The sequence below is a fragment of the Arachis ipaensis genome, chromosome B1, assembly GCF_059453495.1.
Source record: "Arachis ipaensis isolate K30076 ecotype BB chromosome B1, ASM5945349v1, whole genome shotgun sequence".
NCBI classification, from domain to species: domain Eukaryota; kingdom Viridiplantae; phylum Streptophyta; class Magnoliopsida; order Fabales; family Fabaceae; genus Arachis; species Arachis ipaensis.
Genome location: NC_142436.1, coordinates 8,996,212 through 9,020,096, shown reverse-complemented (window position 1 = coordinate 9,020,096; position 23,885 = coordinate 8,996,212). Strand labels below are relative to the sequence as shown.

At 34.1% G+C, this 23,885-nt stretch overlaps 3 protein-coding genes across 6 annotated transcripts; 1 reads left to right on the top strand and 2 right to left on the bottom strand.

The window, feature by feature from the left end:
- Positions 1-1,214: 1,214 nt before the first annotated feature.
- LOC107618930 (uncharacterized) lies at positions 1,215-4,785 on the bottom strand. Of its 4 annotated transcripts, none has more exons than XM_021117098.2 (4): positions 4,519-4,785; positions 3,937-4,090; positions 3,759-3,835; positions 1,215-2,775 (listed from the first exon to the last, which is right to left on the bottom strand). In XM_021117098.2, exons 3-4 carry the CDS (start codon positions 3,769-3,771, stop codon positions 1,982-1,984), a joined length of 807 nt encoding a protein of 268 aa, XP_020972757.1. In that variant the 5' UTR covers positions 3,772-3,835; positions 3,937-4,090; positions 4,519-4,785; the 3' UTR covers positions 1,215-1,981. The 4 variants fall into 4 exon arrangements, with proteins under 4 accessions (XP_020972757.1, XP_016176639.1, XP_088357100.1 ...); XM_016321153.3 differs by having other exon boundaries at positions 3,941-4,090; XM_088500974.1 differs by having other exon boundaries at positions 1,215-2,768; positions 3,941-4,090; positions 4,519-4,776.
- Positions 4,786-5,856: 1,071 nt separating this feature from the next.
- Positions 5,857-8,780, bottom strand: LOC107618786 (uncharacterized). The gene is made up of 2 exons (XM_016320979.3): positions 7,544-8,780; positions 5,857-6,355 (listed from the first exon to the last, which is right to left on the bottom strand). The coding sequence occupies exons 1-2, from the start codon at positions 8,490-8,492 to the stop codon at positions 5,997-5,999; spliced, it is 1,308 nt and encodes a 435-aa protein (XP_016176465.1). The 5' UTR covers positions 8,493-8,780; the 3' UTR covers positions 5,857-5,996.
- An 8,494-nt stretch (positions 8,781-17,274) lies between these two features.
- LOC148575662 (uncharacterized) lies at positions 17,275-18,769 on the top strand. Its single transcript, XM_088502481.1, has 3 exons — positions 17,275-17,809; positions 17,975-18,252; positions 18,554-18,769. The coding sequence occupies exons 1-3, from the start codon at positions 17,275-17,277 to the stop codon at positions 18,767-18,769; spliced, it is 1,029 nt and encodes a 342-aa protein (XP_088358607.1).
- Positions 18,770-23,885: the final 5,116 nt, after the last annotated feature.

Genomic DNA, 23,885 nt, shown 5'->3' with positions numbered 1-23,885 from the left:
ATTTTATTTCACTCCAAATGATTTGTGTTCAACAATTACCAAATGCACCTAATATATTTAGAGCACGTTTAGGAGATAACAGAAGCTATTTTTTATTTTTTTTACTTTTGAATTATTCCGAAAAATTAATTCACAGCTTTTTTAAGAAGTAGAAATATATTACTTCTTCTCGATGAGTCATTATATCACTTCCGTAAAAAATGTTCTCTGTTTCTACTCGAAATACTGGCCTTCCACCACCATTTTCACGTAATGATTCATTTGCTGAAAATATTGACCCTCCGGTATTTTTTTTTATCATTTTACCACTATTTTTATTATTAAATTTGTATTTAATATTGTGTGTGGTATAAAATCTCAATTTTAATTTTATTTTTTCACATGTGATTTTATTTTTATATAGCTTGCTATTATTTTTATAGTTAGTTATAGCAAGTTCTTGATCCCAATAAAGGAGGAGGGAGTTCTAACAGGAGCGAAAAAAAAAAAACAGCAACAAAATATACATTGACACATATTTTACATTTGTTTTCATTTTCACCTACCATATTATACAGAATAAAACAACAAATACTAACTACACAATAATTTCTTTGACATTGCCATCAAGATTATTGTGAATTAGAATTTTGTTACTATTCACCACATATAAGAACACCGTTATGGGTGAGGTGAAGTAGAAAAACCAGTTTCTAGTACCGAATGCTGAAAGCGCTAGAAAAATGGAACTAATAAGAGAACAAATAAAAAATCAATTGCCTAATCGATTGTAATCTTAGTGACTAGGTTAGGTAAAATCAACATTCAATATTGAAAAGTATTTGTTATCATCGCTATTTTAATATCTATTTTCTTGTATAAAAAAATTGTATTTTTTTAGTTATTTATCCAAACGCTACAACTTTAAAATAAGTACTTCTATAACTAAATATTCAAACACAAAATAATTTATTTATAAGCTGCTATTAATAAAAATCCTTAGTATAGTAGAATACATCAATTATTATCCTAGACATTTGCTATAGTCTAGACTAGGCACACTACTAACATTTGTTTCAGTTTTGACTGCATACTTTTCCTAGCATCGGTACTATAGGTTAGAATTTCAATTTCATAGCATTGGAAACCATAAAATTATATACTCCAAAGAGCTAAAAACTAAGAGAGACATGACTTCAAGACTAATCAAATAAACACATAATACATACTAAATATGACTACTAGAATTCTGCATCACTGTATATATATACACTAAGAATATTCACGCATGGATTAAATAGTGAAATATCTAATACATTGGAATACATCATTCTCATCCAATATAAAAAAGGTTTAACTATAAATTGACTAAACTATGCATTTAATTATGTAGCCGACCCTGCCTAAGTTATGTTTGCGAGCTGGCATTTTGGAGGGATGGGAAGAGTAGGAAAAGAAGGGGATTGTAATGTAAAAAATTTAAAGTTTAACACTATAAGCCTTTTCTTTCCTTCCCTTTTTCCTGTAAAACCCCAACTCAGAAACAACCCTAATAGGATAAGCCTTTGTTGTTCTTGTATTCTAATCTATTAGGCTACGTTTGGAAGGGAAACTGAGACTCAAAAACAGAGACTAAATTAAGTCTTTGCACTGTGTTTGATGTAAAATGTACTGAACTGAGTTTTGTCTCCATATTATATTTAGTTTAACATAAATGGAGATTAAAAAGTAGATTTGGAATTTGAAAAGTTAAATAAGAGTATTTTTGAGAGGAAATGTTATTAAAGTTTCTATCTCCATTCCCAAAAATTTCAACCCCCTGCGTTCCCATTTTTTGGAGGTACTAAAGAGAATTTTGTGTTCTAGGACTAAAATTTTAGTTCTAGTCTTGGGTCACCAAAAACAATACTAAGTCCCAATCCCACTCTCTGGAAACAAACACTACCTTAAAAAAGTAGCATAAGTAGTACAAAGGTAAACTAGAATGTAAGCCCATTGGCTTTTACCTCTTTTGTGCTTTTCTCCTTCTAGCCTGTGCTTTTTGCCATTTTTTTCTCGGGACCAGTTTACTCTTTGGTCTCAATTTCAACTCAGGTGAGAATTTGTAATTTGGATCTCTCATACGTGCTTGTATGTCCTTGAAAAACTGCATATTCAATTGTTTACGCCCTCCTTGTCGAAGCTCTGCATACTCTGGACCTGAAACAACATTCTCAAATGCTCCAATAAGAATGTCCAAGTCACTCATTGCTTCCCATACATTGGTGTACCTCCCATCTGGACCTTTCTTTAGTTTCTTGAGAGCATTCTCAACAGCAATCTTCCGAGCTTGCTTTCCTGGTGACAACTCCTCCGGTTCTTGTTCGGCTTTCAACATCTCTGAGATGGTTCTATATTTCGGCATTTCATCAAACTCAAACAATTTATCTATGTACTTATCACTTTTTTCATTTGGATAAGCTTCTGTAGGAATGTCATCATCACTGTCCATTTCATCACCAGTCCACAGCGTCTTCTCTTCATCGGTGTCAGACCAAACACTTCTTAACTCATCACTGTCATCGGCATCGATCAGATCTGCATGTTCTTTAGCTTGCTGTCTTGCCTTCCTAATCTCTTTATCAAGATGACTCTTTGAGTCCTTTTCTTCATCAGTTTCATCTTCGCTTCCTGTCCATAGAGTGTTATCTTCATCCATCTCCTTCGCCCAGGCTTTCCTGAAATCTGCACTCCCTGGTTTTCTGCTGCTAAAGAGATCATAACCTTTGTGTCCACCTCGAGCATATGTTCTAATTGCTGGAAATACAGATAATTAGTTAAACAGAACAAAGTAATGAATAGATTTATCAATGTAACACAACAAAAAAGAATAATAAATAAATAAATAATCATGGATAAAAAAAGAAACTCATTTCATTTTTCATAAAATCTCATCTAATCATAGTACAACCAGAACCAGTATCAAGGTCCAAGGAGGACCCCTCTTGAGGAATTATTTGTCTTTGTTTTCCATAACACAAAAGGAATATATATATATATATGGATATTCATGCTTTGTCATCTTTTATTTTGGGACATGTTAATATCATGGTCTGAGGAGGAAAACAAATTCCTACGCAAGGGATCAAGTTTAATCCTGCTTACAAATTATTTGGGATTTCTATCATTAAATATGGTAGACACGTTGCCAAAGAAAATAGTATATAAATGCATACAGTATTATCTATTATCTCTCTGTCACTCTTACATAGTTACTATAAGCTATTATTGGAACTTTCAATAATAACTTATAGTCAAGAATTAAGAAGCTCTTCAACATTTGCTAGTGACTTAGTAGGTCATTTAAACAAGTTCGAGATCAAATTGAGCCTTCTAACCAATTTCAGTGAAGTAAAGAAAAGAAAATCAATGTTTTAGGGCAGTCCCTTTTTATTTGTTATGTTTGCACAAGACCTGAATTTAGTCTGCAATTTATCGACTTTCTACCAAAAGATAAAACCTTAAAAGATGCACAATATATAGCAAAATAATGCAAATCTTCCATGGAAATCAATGAGATATGTTCTTAATCACAAAATTCTAAAACTGAAGAAAATAAAGAAGCATTTAGTTAGTGATCCTCCAAATATAAATTTAAAAATTGTAAGCCAGAACTTCTACATTCTTTCAAAAATTTAATCATGAATATACAAATTGCTACATATAGTAATTAACTACTGCCATCCAGTCGAAGTGAACGGGAATTAAGAATTTTATCAGTGGGAGATTGTGAATCTAACCTTGAAAATTCATCACATAGCCATTACTAAAACAACCTTTTAAAACACCCGGAGCTGAATAATAAAATACTTTGGACCTGGAAAGACCAAAAGAGCAACACATATGTGACATTCAACCAATATTTCACCAAAACACAAATATATAAACAATTATCCATAAAAAAAGTCAGAATAATACCCACTTTTGAGAGACTGGCACCGAATGTGACTTCGCAACCCTTACTACTGACAGAAAGAGGCCAGTGTAGGATCTTGATCTCCACCCCATCGGAACAAACTAACTGCTCTAAAGCATTACCACCTCTTTTTCCAAGTTCTTAATAATGCTTCTCCTGATGTTAACAAAAATTAACAATTTCTGTTACTCTACTACACAATTTGGTGCTATATATACATAGGTCTCAAGCATACCAAACTACAATATTCTTACAACTTTTTTCTTTTTAAAAATAAATGAATAAATAAAATTAGTTAATTCTAGAAGAACAATCAACATCACTGAGCTAGATATTCGCAAGGCATCAAAAGGAAGGGAAAACATGAGTGCATTCTATCACTCACCAGACCCATCGTTATTTGGAAGCATAAATGTGGCATTTCATCAAACAGTTTGAGGGCATAGAAATTAAAACCAAAAACAATAATAAAGACAGAGACAAGGAAGCGTGAGTAATAATCAACGGCAAACAAAGCGAACTGGGAAAACGAAGGGCAAGGAAAAAACAAAGAGGAATCAGAATGATTGGAGCAAATAACTCACCCGGCACAAACAAGTCAAGGTCTACCATGTAGTTGGAAAGGATGGTAATTAGAATATCCCCCTCCTATCAATGAAAAGCATTGAAATTTATCATTAAGTAGTTCGAAATTTTGCAAGCTAAATATAACTCCGTAGTTGTGGTTCAATGTAAAGCTGTTTTCATGCACAAATACTCTTGACTCAATGATTGAGAGAGCGAACACTGTTCAGCAGATTGAAAATCACCAGGTTTGTGTGTGTTACTGCTTGGGTTTATGCAGGGGGATCGGTCATGGGATAGGATATTCATTTCATTTGTATTGGCGGTTTGGTCCGGTTCGGTTTGGTGTGATTTGGTTCAATAAAAAAAATGAGAGTAAACCACAAAAATGTCACCAATTATCAAATTGGAGACAAAAAATAACTCTCCAAATAATCTTAAAATAATTTAAAAATCAAGAAAAATATTAAATCGTTAAGTTATATTCTCAAATAAAACTCTAGAAGTTGAATTTTGATGTGATTTTTTATTTTTTCGTAACTATGATAAAAAAAATATTTTTATCTTTATACTTTGGTAATTTTATATTAAGTAAATATTTTTTTGCAATTTTTTGTGAATGGTCAAAAACATTTTTAAAAATGATAAAAAAAATATAAAGATCAAATTTTAGTTCTGGTTTTTGTATGTGCTTTCTAAATAATTAATTAATTATATAACCACTCTTACAAAATTTCGAATCAAATACACTAACAATTTGCTTATAAAGAATTTATATTTTTTGCTTATTCTGTACCATTTGAAAATATTTTAATGATATTTTTGCGGTTAACTTTTTAACGTTAACGTTAAATAACTTAAAAATATCACATAAGGATATAAATTTGTTAGTATAAAACGCATAAATGAATTATGAACTCAGTTCACAATGGGGCAAGAAAACATGGGTTCTCAATGAAAAGCACTTGCAAACTAGTATGAGATCATTATAAATGTAAGCTTTTAGCTATCACATCAGAAACAGACTAGAACATCAAGGAGGTGGTTTTTTAAGTTGTTTTTACATCTATGACTAGATACTTTAGTATAAGATCTTCAACAAGATAGCTTGTGAAGTGAAGTGATAAATACTCGTCCATGTTTAAGAAAGAGAAAGACACTAAATAATAAAGCATATGATCAATAACTATATCGAAATCCTATGAAGAAAATATAGATCTTCATGTAACAAAAAATAAAATAATCTACATGACTACATCTTAAGCAACATATACTCATATAGTGGAAAATATAGTTCTTGCTTTCCCAGAAGAATTGATCTAAGAGACTAGGGGAAGGCTATTAAAATTGAAACAAAATTAAGTACTTTTGGACATTTTCTTTTCAAAGGGGTCGTTTCATTACATTTTGATATAGACAAAACACGAAATGCCCAGCAAAAGCGAATGTATTCAAGACATTCAATATTTCCTACATATATTTCTTATGCACACGCTTGTCACTTACTTTGGTGAAGAGTTCGAACCAAAAGAGTGTCTGGCTCAGTTCTCATTCTCTTTTTACTTGTAAGTGAACTCAAAGGAAGCTGATCCATATCATATAATGAACCAGAAGAACTGCAACTGTTACTGGCAGTATCACAATCTGAGCCATCCAAGACGTCGTTGTTCCTACCGACATCACTTATAGAAGCACTTGGACGCTGCTTTCGCTTGACAGCACCTGAAGAACTCGGAATCTCATTATCCGCCATAACCTTCGGCTTAGTGTCTTTCCTCTGCAATGTTCGCTGTGAATTGCACTCATCTTCATCACTGTCTATGTAGATGAAACCTGCCGTCCCCAAACTTCCCTTTGCTGGAAACAAAGTGATATATGTTAGAGTGCCATGATATTACATTTGCCAACAGAATATGCAAGCTATGAAAATGAAAAGAAATACTCTGAAGCCAAATTGTTAATTTATTATTACAGAATTCATGAAGATCCAGCATCTAGTTAATTTGGTAATTGAGCACATTTAGTTCCACTTTCCACCATAGTTAGACATGCATATGAGAATAGGCATTTCTTTAACATAACGAAAGTACTTAAGGCAACATGACTCAAATAAAACAGAAACCAGTTGCATGTTTCATATCCTCTGCTCAATTCGGTTATGGCTTAATTCATTATCCCTATGTGATACCAGTTCTAACACAAAATGGATTGATCTACTAATGAGATTAATGCTACATTGATCACCGACAAAAACTCTGCGTTAAACAAAATTCACAAAATCTAAGTGGCCAACCAGAAAATATTGGAACTTGTAATTTCATCATAATCACAGTAAATGAACTTCCAAAAAGATTTAAACTGAATGCAAATGTTAATGCCATGGAATAGAAGGTAATGCCATATCTGATTCAAGCAAATGTGGATATCATGCACTCAATAACATGCCTAACAGAAAAAGCAGTATACAACAAAAATGGTTACAAAGGTCTAACCCAACTGAAGACACCAGCATAAGCTTACCTCCAAAACAAAAATGCAAACTTTGATTCTCATCTAATATCAAAAGAACCATGATGCAAATAATTAACTAAACTCTCCTTCCTTAATATCTAAACCTTCCCTTTACTTTTACTTTCCCTTCTTTGAACTATCTCAACATGAAATTCCCAAAATACAAAAGAAAATACAATCACCAATTGATATAGTTCTATGTTTCATATTGACAAAATCAATCACCAAAAACGCCATTGTTTTACTTTTTACAAAACAAATCAGAGTCATGACCTAAACCTCACACAAAAAATTAGTATCGCTATATGAACACTCAATTTTGATCCTCAGATTTTATACCCCACAAGGTTCTCAACTTCCTTTAGTAAAATTTTCCACCATTTTTTTCAAGGAAAAAAAAAAGATATACAAATAGATTCTTCCTATAAATTATACCATACACTATCCACAAAGCTTTGCAAATTACATGCACTCCATCCAGTTCTACCAATTCAGTTAATTTCCAATTAAAATCAAGATTATATATCCAATTACCTGAAGCAGCAGTAACACCAGCACCATTTTTGCTTGGTATGATTAGTGTAGCCGAATCCCTTGAAGAAAGACCAACATTTTCGTTCCTTTCCACAACATCTTTCTCAACATCCGTTTTATTCTCTTCAATGTTGCTCCTATCACCATCATCGCCGCCACCACCACCACCTCCATCATCATCATCACCTCCATCATCATCATCATCATCATCATCATCATCATCCTCATCCTCTGCAGTCTCTCTCTCCAACCTCGAAACCCTCTCACTCAATTCAACGAACTTCCTCTTCCAATACTCAACCGATGCCTCATCGGCACCATGTCTCTCCTCCTCCCTCAACCCATCAATCCCACCCTTAGCATCATCCCATTTCTTCTTCTCCTCCAATAACCCACACTTTTCAGCTTCCAATTCGATGTTCCTTTTCTTAAGATCGTCAACAACACATCTCTGATCATCCCATTTCTTCTTCTCTTCCAAGAGCTCAGACTTTTCAAATTCCAACTGCATGTTCCTATCCCTAAGAGCCTCACTCACACCCTTTTCTTTTTCCAATTCGTTCTCCATCTCCAAACAATGCATGCACTTTCCAGCACCGCTCGTATCAGAATCAACATTCTCCTCCTTCTTAACCTCAACGAGGACCTTTGATCCTCCATTTCTGAACTCCTTGAGCTGTGATTCGAGGTTCAACTTATCCAAGCTGTGGATACTGTCTTTCACTTTTAGGGACGCAATTTCCTGATCCTTCTCTTGAATCGCGGCGACGAGGCGTGATTCCCTCTCAAGCAAGGCGCGTTCGACTCGGTCAAAATCACGAGTGAGGAAGGTGGCTCGCAACTCGGACACGAGGCTGGGGATGGTAGTTTCATTTTGGTTGGTGTGAGCAGCCGAAGCCCCTCGCAGTGAGACGGGAACGGTTTTGGGGGTTTGCGAACGGAGGGACATGTGGAAACCTGGGAAAATGACGAAGCTTGAAAAAGAAAAACAGAGAAAGAGAGAGAGAGAGAGAATGAGAGTGTGTTGTAAACCTAAGAAAATAAATGTATTGAGAATTAGCAGGGAGGTTAATCGTCGTGGAGGTGGTGGTGGTGGAGAAATGTTTCAATTTTATTTCATGGCGCTCAAAAAGACGCTTGTGAAAGGGAGCTGGCAACTGAGAAATGGAAATAGTGGGAAGGTGACTGTTGATCCCTGATTACTGATCAGTGATTACTAAAATTGCATGCTAAAACTACGCATTTAGATTGGGATGAAGTCAATAAGTCATCGTTTACTAATCTTTTCCACTACTTTACAGTTTACACAATCTTTTTTCTTGATTGCATTTTTCCTTTTCTTTTCTGTGTCTCGGATATATTGATAACAAGATTTTTTTTTTTCTTTTTTGATTTTTTCTGAATAACAGGAAAGAAAATTAAGGAGAATGAGATTTTTTAATTAGATAATTATGCCTAATTCATTTTAAGAATAAAGTCACTCCATTTGAGAAATACAATTCCAAGCAGTTTGGTTTGTCAATAAGATTTACAGTGGCATTTGCATTGCAATGCGTAGAATATGCATTTCATTTGCAATGCAATTTCTTGAAAGTATCTCTAATTTTCATGAACAAGTATTTATATTCTCTGAACACCAAGAATGTTTTTTAGGATAATTTAGATTGGCTTTTAAAAAAAAAGTATTTATATTTTTTATTATTTAAAAAATATTTTTTAACAAATAAAAATTATTTTATATTTAGAGTTTTAGATAGATTTTTAAAAAGAATTTATAAATATTAAAAATATTTTTATTTTTGTTTTTTAAAAATAAAGTATTGTTAGTTTAAGAAAAATAATTTATTTTTTTAATAAAAGTACTTTTTTTTAAGATTAAGGACTTGTTTAGGTGAATTTTTAATAAAAGATCTTTTTTTGAGTTATCTTTTTTTAAAAGATCTTATAAAAAAGTAAAATTAATTTTATATTTGGCATCTCATGCAAAAATATCTTTTTATCTATTAATTATATTTCGGTATAACGATATAAAAATACTTTTTTGTTTATTTATTATATGAAAAATAATTTTTAAAAAAAAATGTAAATTACAGCTTTTCAAAAAAATATTTTTTTTAAATTTTTCTAATACTTTTACTTTTACTACTAGAACTTTGCCATGCTAAAAAATAAAAAAGATATTTTTTATTAAAAAAAATTTATTAAAATAATAGCGCCAAAACAAACACTTAATACTAATTTGAATTAGCTTTATTGAGTGAAAAAAATACTTTTATTTAATTTAAAACCTATTTAAATACATCTTTTGAAAAAAAGTATTTTTATTAAGAAAAACAAATTATTTATTTTTTCTAAATCTAACAATACCTTATTTTAAAAAAAAATAAAAGTAGAAGATGTTTTTAATATTTAAAATTCTCTTTAAAAAATATTTAAATATAAAATAATTTTTGTCCGTTAAAAATTTTTTTTTTTAAAATAAAAAATAAATAATTTTTTTAAAAAAATCAAAATTGGCTCTTAGTTAAATAGATTTTAAATTAAATAAAAATATTTTATTTAAAAAAAAAACTTTTTTCGTTAAAAAAACTAATCCAAACCAATACTTACTGGTCTAAAAGAAAAATTTTTAAACCAACCATTTTACAGATGACATTCTTACCATTATATTTTTAAACTAATAAAAGACCGCACTAAATAGTAAAAAGCTCGGATTTTTTATTTTTAACTATACATTATTAATATATTTATTTCTTCCGTATTCACTTATTTTTTTTCGTTTGTTATACGGGAGTACATATAAATTTTATTTGTTGCATATGAGTACATAAAAATTTAAAATATAATTTAAGTAAAAAAAATTTTATATTATATACCAATAGAGTAATGATATGTATTACTTAGGTCATTAAATAAATCACGTGTATTTAAATTATATTTTAAAATTTTAAACCGTGGATAGTTAGAAAAGAAGTAACCGTGTTAATAGTGGGCAGTTTAATAGTTTTCAAATAAACATGTTAATCCCTATCATTTAAAATGGACTAAAATTAATCAAACATATCCATTTTAATCTCTTCTACTAACTTTTTTATGTACTAATTGCATGACAAAAGTTTGAATTATTGATATTATTAATATTTTTTATTATTTTCAAATTTTATTTAAAAAAATACATATATCTCGTTTACGGTGTAAACAAGATAAATACGTGTCGCATGCATAAGTCTTATCTCCTTTATAAATATTTTAAGGGAGGAGTAATTATTATATTTATTTAATTTATAAAAATAAAAAAATCCTAAAAAGCTCACCTCTAAAAATGCAATCACAACTAATAGAGCCCAAATGGCCTAATAATGTCCAATTTTTTTCAAATTAGAGATTTACACCCTCCAAAGATGGTCCTCAATTCTCAAGCTTGCATCGTAATTTACTTTTGTCATATTTAAAGGAGGGTTGTTATACACTCAAAAGAGAAGAGGGAATCAAATTCTTTTGACCGATTTGAAGTAGAAGAAAATCACTGAGTTGAGTTACGTACGTACAAGATAAATTACATTTTTCTTGTTTCAAGGGTTATTAGAATTGAAAACATAATTATTTTGGTGCTTCCAAACCAACCAAAATCCAACAGTAAAAAATAAGTATTATTCTTTATATACAAATTATTTTTTTATACAAATTATTTATATTCACGCACGCACGTTTTTTTCGTATCATTACTGTACATTCTTCTTCTTCGTTATTTTTTTCTTTCGTTATCGTCGTCGCCAACACCATCTCTTTCTTTTTTCCTTCTTTTTTTTATTGGAATTTCTTTTCCTCCTTCCTTTTCCTCCTTCTCCTTCATCATTAGTTATCTCGTTATTGAAGATAATGAATAATTCAAGTTCAAGAATGAAATTGATTATTGTTTTTGTTTGTGAAAATTGTTGTTCATCGTTGATGGTTTGAATTGAATGTAATGTAAAAGTTCTGCATTAGAGAAAACATTTTTTTTATATTTGCAGCAAATTTAGGTGTAATACGAAGATATTTGAGTGTATTGTTTAAGAATTTTCGGTGTATGTGTGCTAATAAATTCTGCATAATTCAAAATAATTTTTCTTCTTCCTCCTCATCTTCTGATACTTCTTCTTCTTTTTTTTCATAATCATCATCATTTTCTTGTTTTTTTTCTTATTCATCATTTTTTTCTTATTTTATCTTCTCAAATTTCTTCTTGTTTTATTCTCTTAACAAGAATAAAAACAAAAAAATCAAACAAAGAAGAAGAAGAAATAAATAATGGTACAAAATTACTTGAAAAATGATGAACTTATATTAATTCAACTAAAAGAAAGAAAAAAATAAGGAAAAAAAGAAGAAGAAAAAAACGTAGCATTAGAGGAAATATTTTTTTTGTATTTGCAGCAAATTTAGGCGTAACACGAAGATATTTGGGTGTAACACGAAGATATTTGAGTGTATTGTTTAAGAATTTTTGGTGTATGTGTGTTGATAAGTTCTACATAATTCAAAACTCTTCATTTTCCTCCTCCTCATCTTCTGCTGCTTCTTTTATTTTTTCATCATCACCATCTTTTTCTTCTTTTTTTTTCTTATTCATATTTTCTTTTTTGTTTTTCCTTCTCAAGTTTCTTCTTGTTTTACTCTCTTAATAAGAATAAAATAACAAGAATAAAAACAAAAAAATCAAACAAAGAAGAAGAAGAAACATATAATGATGCAAAATTACTTGGAAGAGGATGAACTTACATTCATTCAACTAAAAAAAAGAAAGAAATAAGGAAAAAAGAAGAAGATAAAATGCAGCATTAGAAGGAACATTTTTCTGTATTTGTAGCAAATTTGGGTGTAACACGAAGATATTTGAATGTATTGTTTAAGAATTTTCGGTGTATGTATGCTGATAAGTTCTGCATAATTCAAAACTTTTTCTCGTCCTCCTCCTCATCTTCTGTTGCTTCTTCTTCTTCTTATTTCATATTCTCATAATTTTTTTCGGGAGGAAAAATAAAAAAAATACATAATATTGCAAAATCAATAGAAAGAGGAGGAGGAAAAAAAATGCAGCAACAACAATAGTAATAAAAAAACGACGATGAAGATGAAACACACGAAGAAAAAGGAGAAAAACGCAAAGAAGAAGGAGAAGAAGAAGGAAGAGGAGGAAGAACGCGAGATATAAAAAGGAACGTGATTTTTACGCGCGCGTTATGAAAGTAGATTTTGTTGGATTTGGGTTAAGTTGTATGATTTGTATGCCAAAAAGACTTGTATGTGTAGCAGTACTAAAAAAATAATTCATGATCCTTAGACAATTTGAAGGCCTAATGATACGTGCTTCAAATTTGTGTGATATGAAGAATTCAAGTGTTATTTAGAAGATATTATTTTATATTTTTAGAATGTTTTCATTTGATGTATTTTGATTTTGCTTATTTAATTACTAGATTTGGCCTTATTTTTTTGGGTTTAGGATTTTCTATATTTTAATGTAATAAGAGATTATAAATACCTCGTAAATTAGGATAGTCGCAATACAAAATGATTTAGAGGTTTAAAAACCCTTTTTTTGGTTTCGTGAGGAAACCATGATGTAGACAATTGAGGTTGAGAAGCTCCTCTCTTGTTGCATCGGAGAATTTAGTAGAAGGTTGAGGTCCCTTCGATTCAATTCTCAAACTATGGTGTTGACAAGTTAGGTTGATGAGTCCCTTTCTTCTTGCGTCAAGAAATTGGGTAGGAAGTAGAGTGATTCTCTTTGTACTCAATTTCAACCTATCCTTTTTGTTTTTATTTCAATTACAATTTATCTTTTCTATTCAATTTCAATTTCAATTCTTATCTTGTTTATCCTTTTATTTCTTTATCACCCAACTACGAAAATCCAAACTAGTTCCCAAGAAAAATAATTAAATCTAAGGCTCTCCCAAATTATCTTTCTTGTAATTATTGTCATTTTCATATACTATTTTTCTACTTACAAGATTCGATGACGAATCTTTTTTGAAGAGGAGGAGAATGATACGTGCTTCAAATGTTCGTGATATGAAGAATTCAAGTGTTTAGAAGATATTAGTTTACATTTTTAGAATGTTTTCTTTTGATGTATTTTGATTTTACTTATTTAATTACTAAACTGGGCTTTATGTTTGTAGACTTAGGGTTTTCTATATTTTAACTTAATAAGAGGTTATAAATACCTCATAAACTAGGATAGTCGCAATATAGAATGATTTAAGGGTTTGAAAACCTCTTTTTAGGTTTCGTGATAAAACCATGATGTAGACAATTGAGGTTGAGGAGTCCATCTCTTATTGCATCGGAGAATTGAATAGAAGGTTGCGGAGTCCCTTCGATTCAATTATCAAACTATAACGTTGGCAAGTTAGGTTGATGAGTCCCTTTCTTATTGCGTCAAAAAATTGGATAGAGAGTAGAATGATTCTCTTTGTATTCAATTTCAACCTATCTTTTTTATAATTATTTCAATTACAATTTTTCTATTCAATTTCAATTATTGTCTTGTTTATTCTTTTATTTCTTTATCACCCAACTACAAAAATCCAAACTAGTTTTCAAGAAAAACAATTAAATCTAAGGCTCTCCCAAATTTGTAAAGCCTTCGGACAGAATCTAAGACAATGATCAGTATTTTTTCAAATTGTATTTTGGACAAAGATCAGAGTCGGTCATCTCTCTTTTAAAACGAAGAGAAAAGGACAAATAAGTCCCTGACCTTTGAAAAATACATTTAAATCCCTGACCTCCTTAAAAATAGGACGAATCAGTCCCTGCGTCAAAAAGCCACCGTCAGACCCAACGGAAAAGTCTGACGTGGCTCCCCTTCTGCTTACCTGGCATGACAGCTGCCAACGTGGCACGTTAGGGAGATGGAGCATTTGAAAAGTGGACAAATAAGTCCCTGGAGCCTAGAACGACGTTGTTTACATCGCTGCCCCTTATATACACTATTACTCCTTTACTTATGTACAATGTCCATAACACCCACACAGTTGAGAGAGAATAACATTAAGCCCTAAGAAGACCAACAATCAAACGCAAGACTCTGTTTCTCCCTCCAAAATCACTACCCAGACTGAGAAGTTTCCAGTGCGCATTTGTTGTCGAGGAGGGAGAACCATTCAGTGTTGTCTGATTTGCCGTCTTCATCACCGGAGGTAAGAATCCATTGCGCTGCTTAGTGAGTCGATTTTCAGGTTCAATGGTTATGGAAGTATAAACTGTTTTGTGAAAGGATTGTCTGTGCATGGTGATAGTAGTGGTTAAAAAAGTATGTGCGTGGTTTCCGTGAGAGTGATTGAATGTTAGGGCAAAAAGAACTTCTTGGTTGATTTCTGTTTTCGTATTTTGTTTACGGACATTGCTGTTTGAGTGTACGCTTATTTGATCATTGATTTTTGTGTTTTTGTTTTTGAAGATGGTTGATGTGTTTGTGGTTCCACCATAGAGGTAGTTTTGTTAGAACGAGTAATGGAACCCTTGTTTATCAAAATGGGAAGGTAGAGAAGTTTTCCGAAATGGACATAGATTTTGTGAATTTTGGGGACTTGATCACACTATTCAAAGGCTTGGGGTACCAATCGTACAATGCAGTTTATTGGTATGATCCAATGAGTGCTGATGTTGAGTCGGGACTGCATATTTTGATGGGAGATGCAGGTATTAATGCCATGCGTGAGAACAAAATGAAGAATGCAAAGACGAATGAGTTTTACCTGTACTTTGACCACCATGTTCATGAGCATGAGATTGTGGAGGATGGTGGAAACAAAGGTAAGAGTCCTGTGTTAGAAGAGGTTCAGAGTTCATCTTCGGATGATGGGTATGAGAGTACGGAGGATGAGCCCTACAAACCTCCACCACCCGGATTTGAAAGTGATAGTGATGATAGTGCTGCTGACAGAGGAGGCAAGAGGATTAGTAAGAGAAAGGAAAAATTTGTGTCTCCAAGTAAGGCATCTGGAAAGAAGCCAGCTGCAAAGAAGACAGGTGTGAAAAGGAACAAGAGAAGTTGGGTAAAGAAGGGACAAAACAGTGGAATGGGTGCATCTGAGGTGAAGAGAAGGCAGCAGGGTAGGACTGGGTCCAATGAGAAGCAGGCCAGGACTGGGCCCAATGAGAAGCAGGCCAGGACTGGGCCCAATGAGTAACAGCCCAGAAGTGATGTTGGGCCAGGCCCTAACGAAGAGCCCAACAGAGATGCACAGCCCAACATAGATCCAACTGTGAGGTTTTATGTGAGTGGGTTCCAAGATGATGATGATGATCCCATATATGACTACTATTCTGAGGATTTACACACTCCTATATCATCAGATGATGAATCCAGCAAGCAAATATTTCCTGAGTTTGATGATGAATATGCTTTTAGAGAGGGACGATTTGAATTACGGACTAGGTTTGCAACCATAGACAGATTTAAGGAAGTTGTGAAAGACTCATTCATTGCAGAGGGTAGAGAGCTTAGGTGGATTAAGAATGACAAGGAGAGAGTTAGGGTGGGATGCATGGATGATGAGTGCCCGTGGTTAGTTCATTTGTCATACAACAAGTCATTGCAATGCTATCAGGTGAAGACTTACAAAAACGAGCACACGTGTGCTTGGGACCTGGGTAGTAACGCGGCTGGTCAACATTGGATTAGTAAGAAGGTGGAGAAGAGAATGAGTACACAGCCCCATATGAGAACAAATGAGGCCGTTGACTTTCTGAGAGAGGAATTCTCACTCACTGCACATCCAAAAATGGTCTATAGAGCAGTTAAAGAGGCGAGGGAAAAGATAATGGGCAATGAAAGGGAGCAGTATAATAATGCTAGGGATTATTTGTTTGAGATTCTGAGAAGCAACCCTGGGTCCAGGGCAGAACTCTGTGTAACACCTATTCCTCAATCCCCTCCTGTATTTGATAAGCTTTATATAGGGTTAGAGACATGCAAGCAGGGTTTCAAGAGTGGATGTAGGCCTTTGATCCACCTTGATGGTTGTTTTCTGAAGACATACTATGGTGGACAACTCCTAACAGCAGTGGCCCAAGACGCGAATAATCAATTCTATATTGTTGCTTATGGAGTTGCAAGGTCTGAAACAAAAGAGTCTTGGAAGTGGTTTCTGACTCTTCTTCAGGAGGATTTGGGTGATGTGCAGACTCACGGATGAAATTTTATGTCCGACCAACAGAAGGTAACATTCATAACTCTTTACTTAGTTGGTTAATAATGCAACTAATTAGTTATTACTGGTTTCTGATTAATAATGTTTACTTCTGCTTGCTTTTATGATTTATTCACTGATAGGGTGTGTGCAATAATGCAACTGGAAGTGAAAACTGCTTTCTGATTAATAATGTTTAGTTCTGCTTCCTTTCATGATTTGTTCACTGATAGGGTGTGGTTAATAATGCAACTGAGTAGTGATTACTAGTTTCTGATTCATAATGTTTAGTTCTGATTCCTTTCATGATTTGTTCACTTATAGGGTGTGGTTAATATTGCAACTGATTATTAATTATTGGCTCTGATTAGCAATGTTGAGTTCTGCTTCAGTTGGAGAGTTAGGCACTCATTAGGGTATGATTAATAATGCAACTTATTACTCATTACTGGTTCTGATTAGTGAAGATTTGTTCGTGTATTGTGTTAGGAATTGCTGCCTGCATTGAAAGAAGTTATGCCAAATGCCCATCACCGAAACTGTGTGATGCACATTTGGAAAAACTTTATCAACCGGTTTAAGGATTTGTATATTTGGGAGGTGGCTTGGAAATATGCAAAGTGCACTACCATACCCGAATTCAAAGAACAGAAGGAGAGGCTCAAAGGCATTAATCAGGGGGCATGGGAATACCTATCTAAATTTGATCCAGCTACTTGGGTGAAGGCATATTTCTCACACGGACCAAAGGTGGACAACCTCACAAATAACATGTGTGAGGTGTTCAATGCAAAGATTGTCAACTATAGAAGCAAGCCTATCCTCACAATGTGTGAAGAAATTAGATGCTATCTGATGAGGAGGATGGTTAAGCATAAATATCTGCTTGGCAATTATACTGGAAAGCTCGCACCTGTTCACCAGAAGAGGATGGAGCATCTAATAAGGCCTAGCAATAAATGGCGTGCAGACTGGATTGGTGACGAAGAACGTAAGATGTTCGAAGTAAGTCGTAAAGCTACAAAGGTGGACGTGGACCTCATCACGCAGACTTGCTCGTGCAACAAATGGCAGCTCACTGGTTAGTGTTAATTTATTGTTAGGCATTATATCAATGCATGTCCATTATGCTTTAATTGCTAGCTGAATGACTTATGGTCCATGATGTTAGTTATTTATGGTTGATTCTGTTCTGGTTGTAAGGTTTGGTGATATTCTGTCTTTAATTACTATTATCCTGTGTTAGGCATGCCATGTATCCATGCCATTGCAGCAATAAGGAAGAGGCATGATCATCCGGAGGATTATGTGCATCCATGGTTATGCATGGAGTCAATCCACAAGACGTATGCTCATTGTATTCAGCCTGTCCCAAGTCAGGAGTTCTGGACAAGGACTGAGTATTCAAGGCTGGATCCTCCCATAATAAAGAGACCAATAGGCAGGCCTAAAGTGCACAACAGACAGAAGGATCCAGCTGAGCCAATGATGCAGCAGGGTGAAAAGCTGAAGAGGTCATTCAAAGTTACTTGTAGTAAGTGTGGTGCAATGGGGCATAACTACAAAACTTGCAAGGGGGCTCCATCTGACCCCAACTAAAAACCTAAGGAAAAGAAGGCTAAGAAAGGTTCCACATCTCAGGCATTGACAGTCCTCCCACTGTCACAGTCAGCTCGAACTGATAGTGTAAGTAAACTGCTGAAGGACTAATATGTCTTATTAATTTATTGTCAGGGATTTATGTGTCTTATTTCTTAGTGTTTAGCTATATCATGTGTCTGATTTTTGTATGCTAAGGACTGTCTGTGTCTAAATGTTTGGCCAGGATGCTCCATCTAGTCAGGTTCACAGTATACCTACTCAGCAACCCATGCCTGATGTCACCCCATGTCCTTCTAACCCTGTGGCAGCAACATCAGTAGCACCCCAAGTCAAGCCAGGTTCAGTAACAAGAAGGACACAGTTTAGGCCTCCACTCCAAGTTCCATCCATAACCCACCAAAACGCTCAAGCAACTCCATCAAAGATGAGGCCCAAGTAAAGGTTATTCAGGCCACCAGCTCCACTAAACCCCAGTCCACTCCCACCTCAAAGTCAGCCAAATCCACCTGGCCCACATCCTCCTCAAGTCATCCCAAGACCAAATGCAGCAGCTACCCAGGAGACATTAGCAGCAGCAAGCACGACTACAACTGGCATGTTCAAATTCATCTCTAATCCACCTTCCATGGTGCCAAAGAAGTGAAAAACTATGTGACTTTGGGTATTCTACTATGCCTTGTATTAGCTTTTAGTAAACTTGCTTTTGCATTTTGACTGAGTTTTAAGATGTGTGATGTTATGTTTGTAAGGCCGACTTTTGATTTGTCATGTTCAGCTTCATCTTCATCAAACTCTGTACTTTAGGAGACTATATCATTTTGGAAAGCTTTAGGAAACTCTTTATGTTATTGAACATCAAGTTTCATGGATTATGTATGCTACTTTTAAGCCTAATTCTTCAGCGTTTCATTGTGTATGTACTTATTCAAAACATAATTTGAACATACTCATATTATAACTATAGTTGCATTTAGATTACAGGATACATAACTTGTCAAAATAGCATGATTCAATACACAATAAAAAATTCTGCACATCCCTTTCTCTATCATGATGTCAATACTTCATCTCTCAAGCAACAGATACATAAAAAGCAACAAATACAGCACATATAATCACAGTAATACACCAAGCTAATGGGTTCTTCTTCTTCTCTAAAGCAACAATCTTCTCTTCCAAAATAGCCATTCTATGATCTAATTCCTCTTCCTCTTCTACATCTTCACCATGTTTCCTGTCACAGATGCAACGATTGCTTCCTATTCTGGCAAGATGCTCATCGACCCAAACAAAAAATTTGCAATGACCTTCCTTTCCCTGTCAAAATTCCCAAAATCAGATACTATCTGCAACCATCTCACATCAAACCAAATCCAAAATTCCTTAACTTACCTTATAGAATGGACAACCCAAGAAGATTCTGTTAGGGTTGCTAACAGTCTTTGACATATACATTATTGCATAACTCCGCAGAAACACCTCGGGGCGACAGCGTCGTTTCCATCTCCAGCATGAAGCGCAAATGGAACTGAGCTTGAACCAGACTTCTCTTGTCTAACTCCACTTATGCTTCTTCTTGAGGTTGATGATGCCCCCTTCGTAGCCATTGTTAACATACGTGGAACTCTTCTCCTCATCACTAGCCACCAGCCTGAACGAAGAACCCAAACAAATTTCAGGATTAGGGCAGTGATGTAAACGACGTCGTTCTGGGCTCCAGGGACTTATTTGTCCACTTTCCAAATGCTCCATCTCCCTAACGTGCCACGTTGGCAGCCATCATGCCAGGTAAGTAGAAGGGGAGCCACGTCAGACTTTTCCGTTGGGTCTGACGATGACTTTTTGACGCAGGGATTGATTCGTCCTATTTTTAAGGAGGTCAGGAATTTAAATGTATTTTCCAATAGTCAGGGACGAAAATGTCTGCGGGGTAAAAGGTCAGGGACTTATTTGTCCTTTTCTCTAAAACGAAAGATATTAGTAGGTACTTTGTCATGGAGACAAAGTTACAGAAGACATTTAATCTTTTTAAGAATATTCAGGCGCCATAATAAAAGTGAGTTATCCGTAACAATCCCACTATACTTCTTCCTTGTTAACCAATTATACCCATTTTTGCCTGAATAAATTCGAGTTTCAGAATCAGCTAACTTTTTCACCAAACTGTCTATCAAGATCAAAACTCAAGACATATAATTTGGTATATTTCAAAAGTATTAAAACAAACCTCTTCAAATGCTATTGTCCATTACTTCAAACATCACTCAGAAAGAAAAAAGAATCTAATGTGTGGACAAAAAAGACATCATCAGCAAAAGAATAGTTGGATCGTCAGGGATTAATCAAAGAGATTGGGAAGGAGCACCAACACACTAGATTAATCAAAGAGATTGGGAAGGAGCACCAACACACTAGATTAGCTCTAATAAAGAGATTAAATATAATTTTATTAAATTTTTAATTAAATTTTTATAATACTCATACTCCAGGTCATTCCCTTCTAAATTCTTTTTCCTGCTGCGAGTATTCATTCAAATCGAATAACTCAATACGCAGTGGTGTGAAAAAATAAAGAAGAGCAGCGATCGAAATAATAATAATAATAATAATAATAATAATAATAATAATAATAATAATAATAAAACTCTTTCGAATAATAAATATTATTATTCACATATTAATAATAATATATTATTATTGTCAAAATAAACAGCATTATAAAAATTTAATAATAATAATAATTAATCATATATAACAAAAACACCAATAATAATAATAATAATAATAATAATAATAATAATAATAATAATAATAATAATAATAATAATAATAATAAAACATTAACAGCCGTACCATTTTTTAGTTATTAAAAATAATAATCTGTTAAAAATATTAATATGGATTAATGTTCAAATTGGTCCTCGAAAGATTGCACGATCGTCAATTTTGTCTCCGAAAATTTTTTTTAATTAAATTAATCCTCGAAAGATTTGACATCGATCACGTTTGTCCTTCTGTTTATGGGTTTACAGATTCCGTTAACAGCAGTACACGTGGAATGTTAATTGACACGTAGGTTCATCCAAAACGACGCCATATAGTAAGAATCCCTATTACTGAAGTAACTCTTCCATTCCCCTTCTCCCTTTCACTTTCACTTACACTTTTCCCCCCTTTCACCCAAAACCAACAAAGAGTCACCGAAACAGAGTGACAAGAAGAAGCTACTCTGATCACCCGTGGAAGCAATAACCAGCGACGCCGTTCGCATTGCAATTGGTCCTCCTCGTCACGGTCTGAAGGCCACCAGTCTTCTGTGGTGGTAGGCGCTGTCTCCGGTGAGAGGTAAGTTCTCTTGCATGGCGAATTCCTTCTCTACTTCTTTTTCCTTTTTTTTTTGTATGAATGTGTGGTATCATATTCGATGATTTTGAATATTGGTTGATTTTGGGTTAGGGTTTTTGTGCTGGGGTAGTTGCTGCTAGGGTTTTGTAATGGTTCAAACATTGTGTATGTTGAAAAAATGTGGATGCTCTCTGTTTTGATATGGCCGAGTGCAATGTGCGTAGATAGATTAAATTTTTTGTTTTGTTTAGTTCTTGTAAAAGACAGGGTTTGATTCTTTGCGGTGTTCATTTTAGATGAAAGTAGTAATTGGAATTTTATTGATGAAACATAAATAAATTGTACTAAAAAATAAAAATAAAATAGAGTGCACTCTCATGATTCATTGTTGCTATTTTTAATTTGTCGATAGAAAATCATTCAATGACATTTGTTTTCCATCACGGTGGGAAGTTTAAGAATGATGAAGGTGGATCAAAAATTTATGAACCAGACAATACAAAGGTGTTAACGGGAGTTGAAAGGGGATACGCTAGATGTTTTCTTTGTAAAGGGATATTATAAGGAGTTAGGATATTCAGAGGTAGACGGTTGTTACTGGAAAGTACCCGAAATGTCGCTTGAAGTTGGGTTGAGGAAGTTAGAAGTAGATGCTGATTTGTTGGAAATGGTGAAGGATTGTAGAAGGAATCACAATTCGATCAATATTTATTTTGTGCATAGAGTCTCAGAGCCACACATGGTGGAGTGTATGACTGAGGATGATGATGAGTTAGTTATATTAGAAAACCAAAGCACCTGTAAACCCAAGACCACAAATACTTCCCAGTTGAATAAGAGATACTGTTTAAGGCCCAAATCACAGCCACTGTCCCAACCCAAACCACAGCCCATGTCTACGCCCAACAATACACCACCACAGCCAAAATTCCAGCCCAAATCACAGTCCATGTGTCAACCCAAATCCCAACCCAAATCACAGGTCATGTCTCAACCCAAATCACAGCCTGAAACACAATTTGTTCTTCACAACCAGCCCCTGAAATCCTCATCTCAGCCATCAAGGTCATCTACCCAACCCTTAAAAGCCCAGTCCCAACTATTGAAGACTCAGCCAATCCTCAAGATCTCAGCCTTTCAAGAAGCATGTTGTTGGAGATAAAAAGAAAGAACCAGTGAAGGGAACCAATGTGACAAGGAGTGGTAGAGTTGTTACCCCAGCTCCACGTCAGGGGGATAGTGACTCTCATGATTCGTACGAGAGTACCGAAGATAGTCTGTATAAGCCTCCGAAGATCTTGGGAGATGGATATGAGAGTTCTGGTGATAGTGATAGTGATAGTGGGGTTGTTGCAGGCAAGAATTCAGGTTCAAAGAAATATGGAAACAAGGAGAAGTCTAGGCCTGCATCTCACAAGACCACTGAAAAGGAAATTGATACGGATGACTCTAGTTATGAGGATATTGAAGATGATGAGATATCAGATTCAGGTGACATGCAATTTACTTTGTTATATTATTTATAGTGTTGTGTTAGAAACTTTATTTATGAAACTTTATTTATGAAACTCTATAGTGGTGTGTTGTGTTACTTTGTAAATACTATTTGTTATCAATTTTTCAGGAGGATCATCATGAAGAGCATGATTGAGAATAGGCAAAAGTTATTGCACTATCAGGGAATTCTTACTCCAGTTCAACAAAGCCGGTTAGAGGCAATGACAAAGATGTCAAGAAATTGGTTTTCTCAATGGTCGGGTGATGACAAGGAGGTGTTGTATGAAGTGCAAGGCTCGCCAACAAATATAGTGGTGGATTTGGGAAGTCGCACCTGCACATGTAGATTCTGGCAGCTGACAGGTATAAAGAATGCTCACTATAGCTCCTGAATTCAGGTTGTTAAATTTTGTTGTTATATTATGTTGTCGCTCTCTGTGCATTTAAGATCCTGAAATTTTATATTGTGCATTTAAGATCCTGAAATATTATGATTGAAAATATATTTCTTTACTGTTTGTAAATTATGTTTCTTTACTGTTTGTAAATTATGTTTCTTTGGTGAATTCTTTTATATTTGTAAATTTGTGCTAAAAGATTGTGATGGATGCTGTTGTGCTTTTGTCGTATTATGCAAAGATATGCCCTGCATGCATGCCATTGCTGCAATTCAAGACAAGAATGACAAGAGGCCTGAGGAGTATTGCCACGAA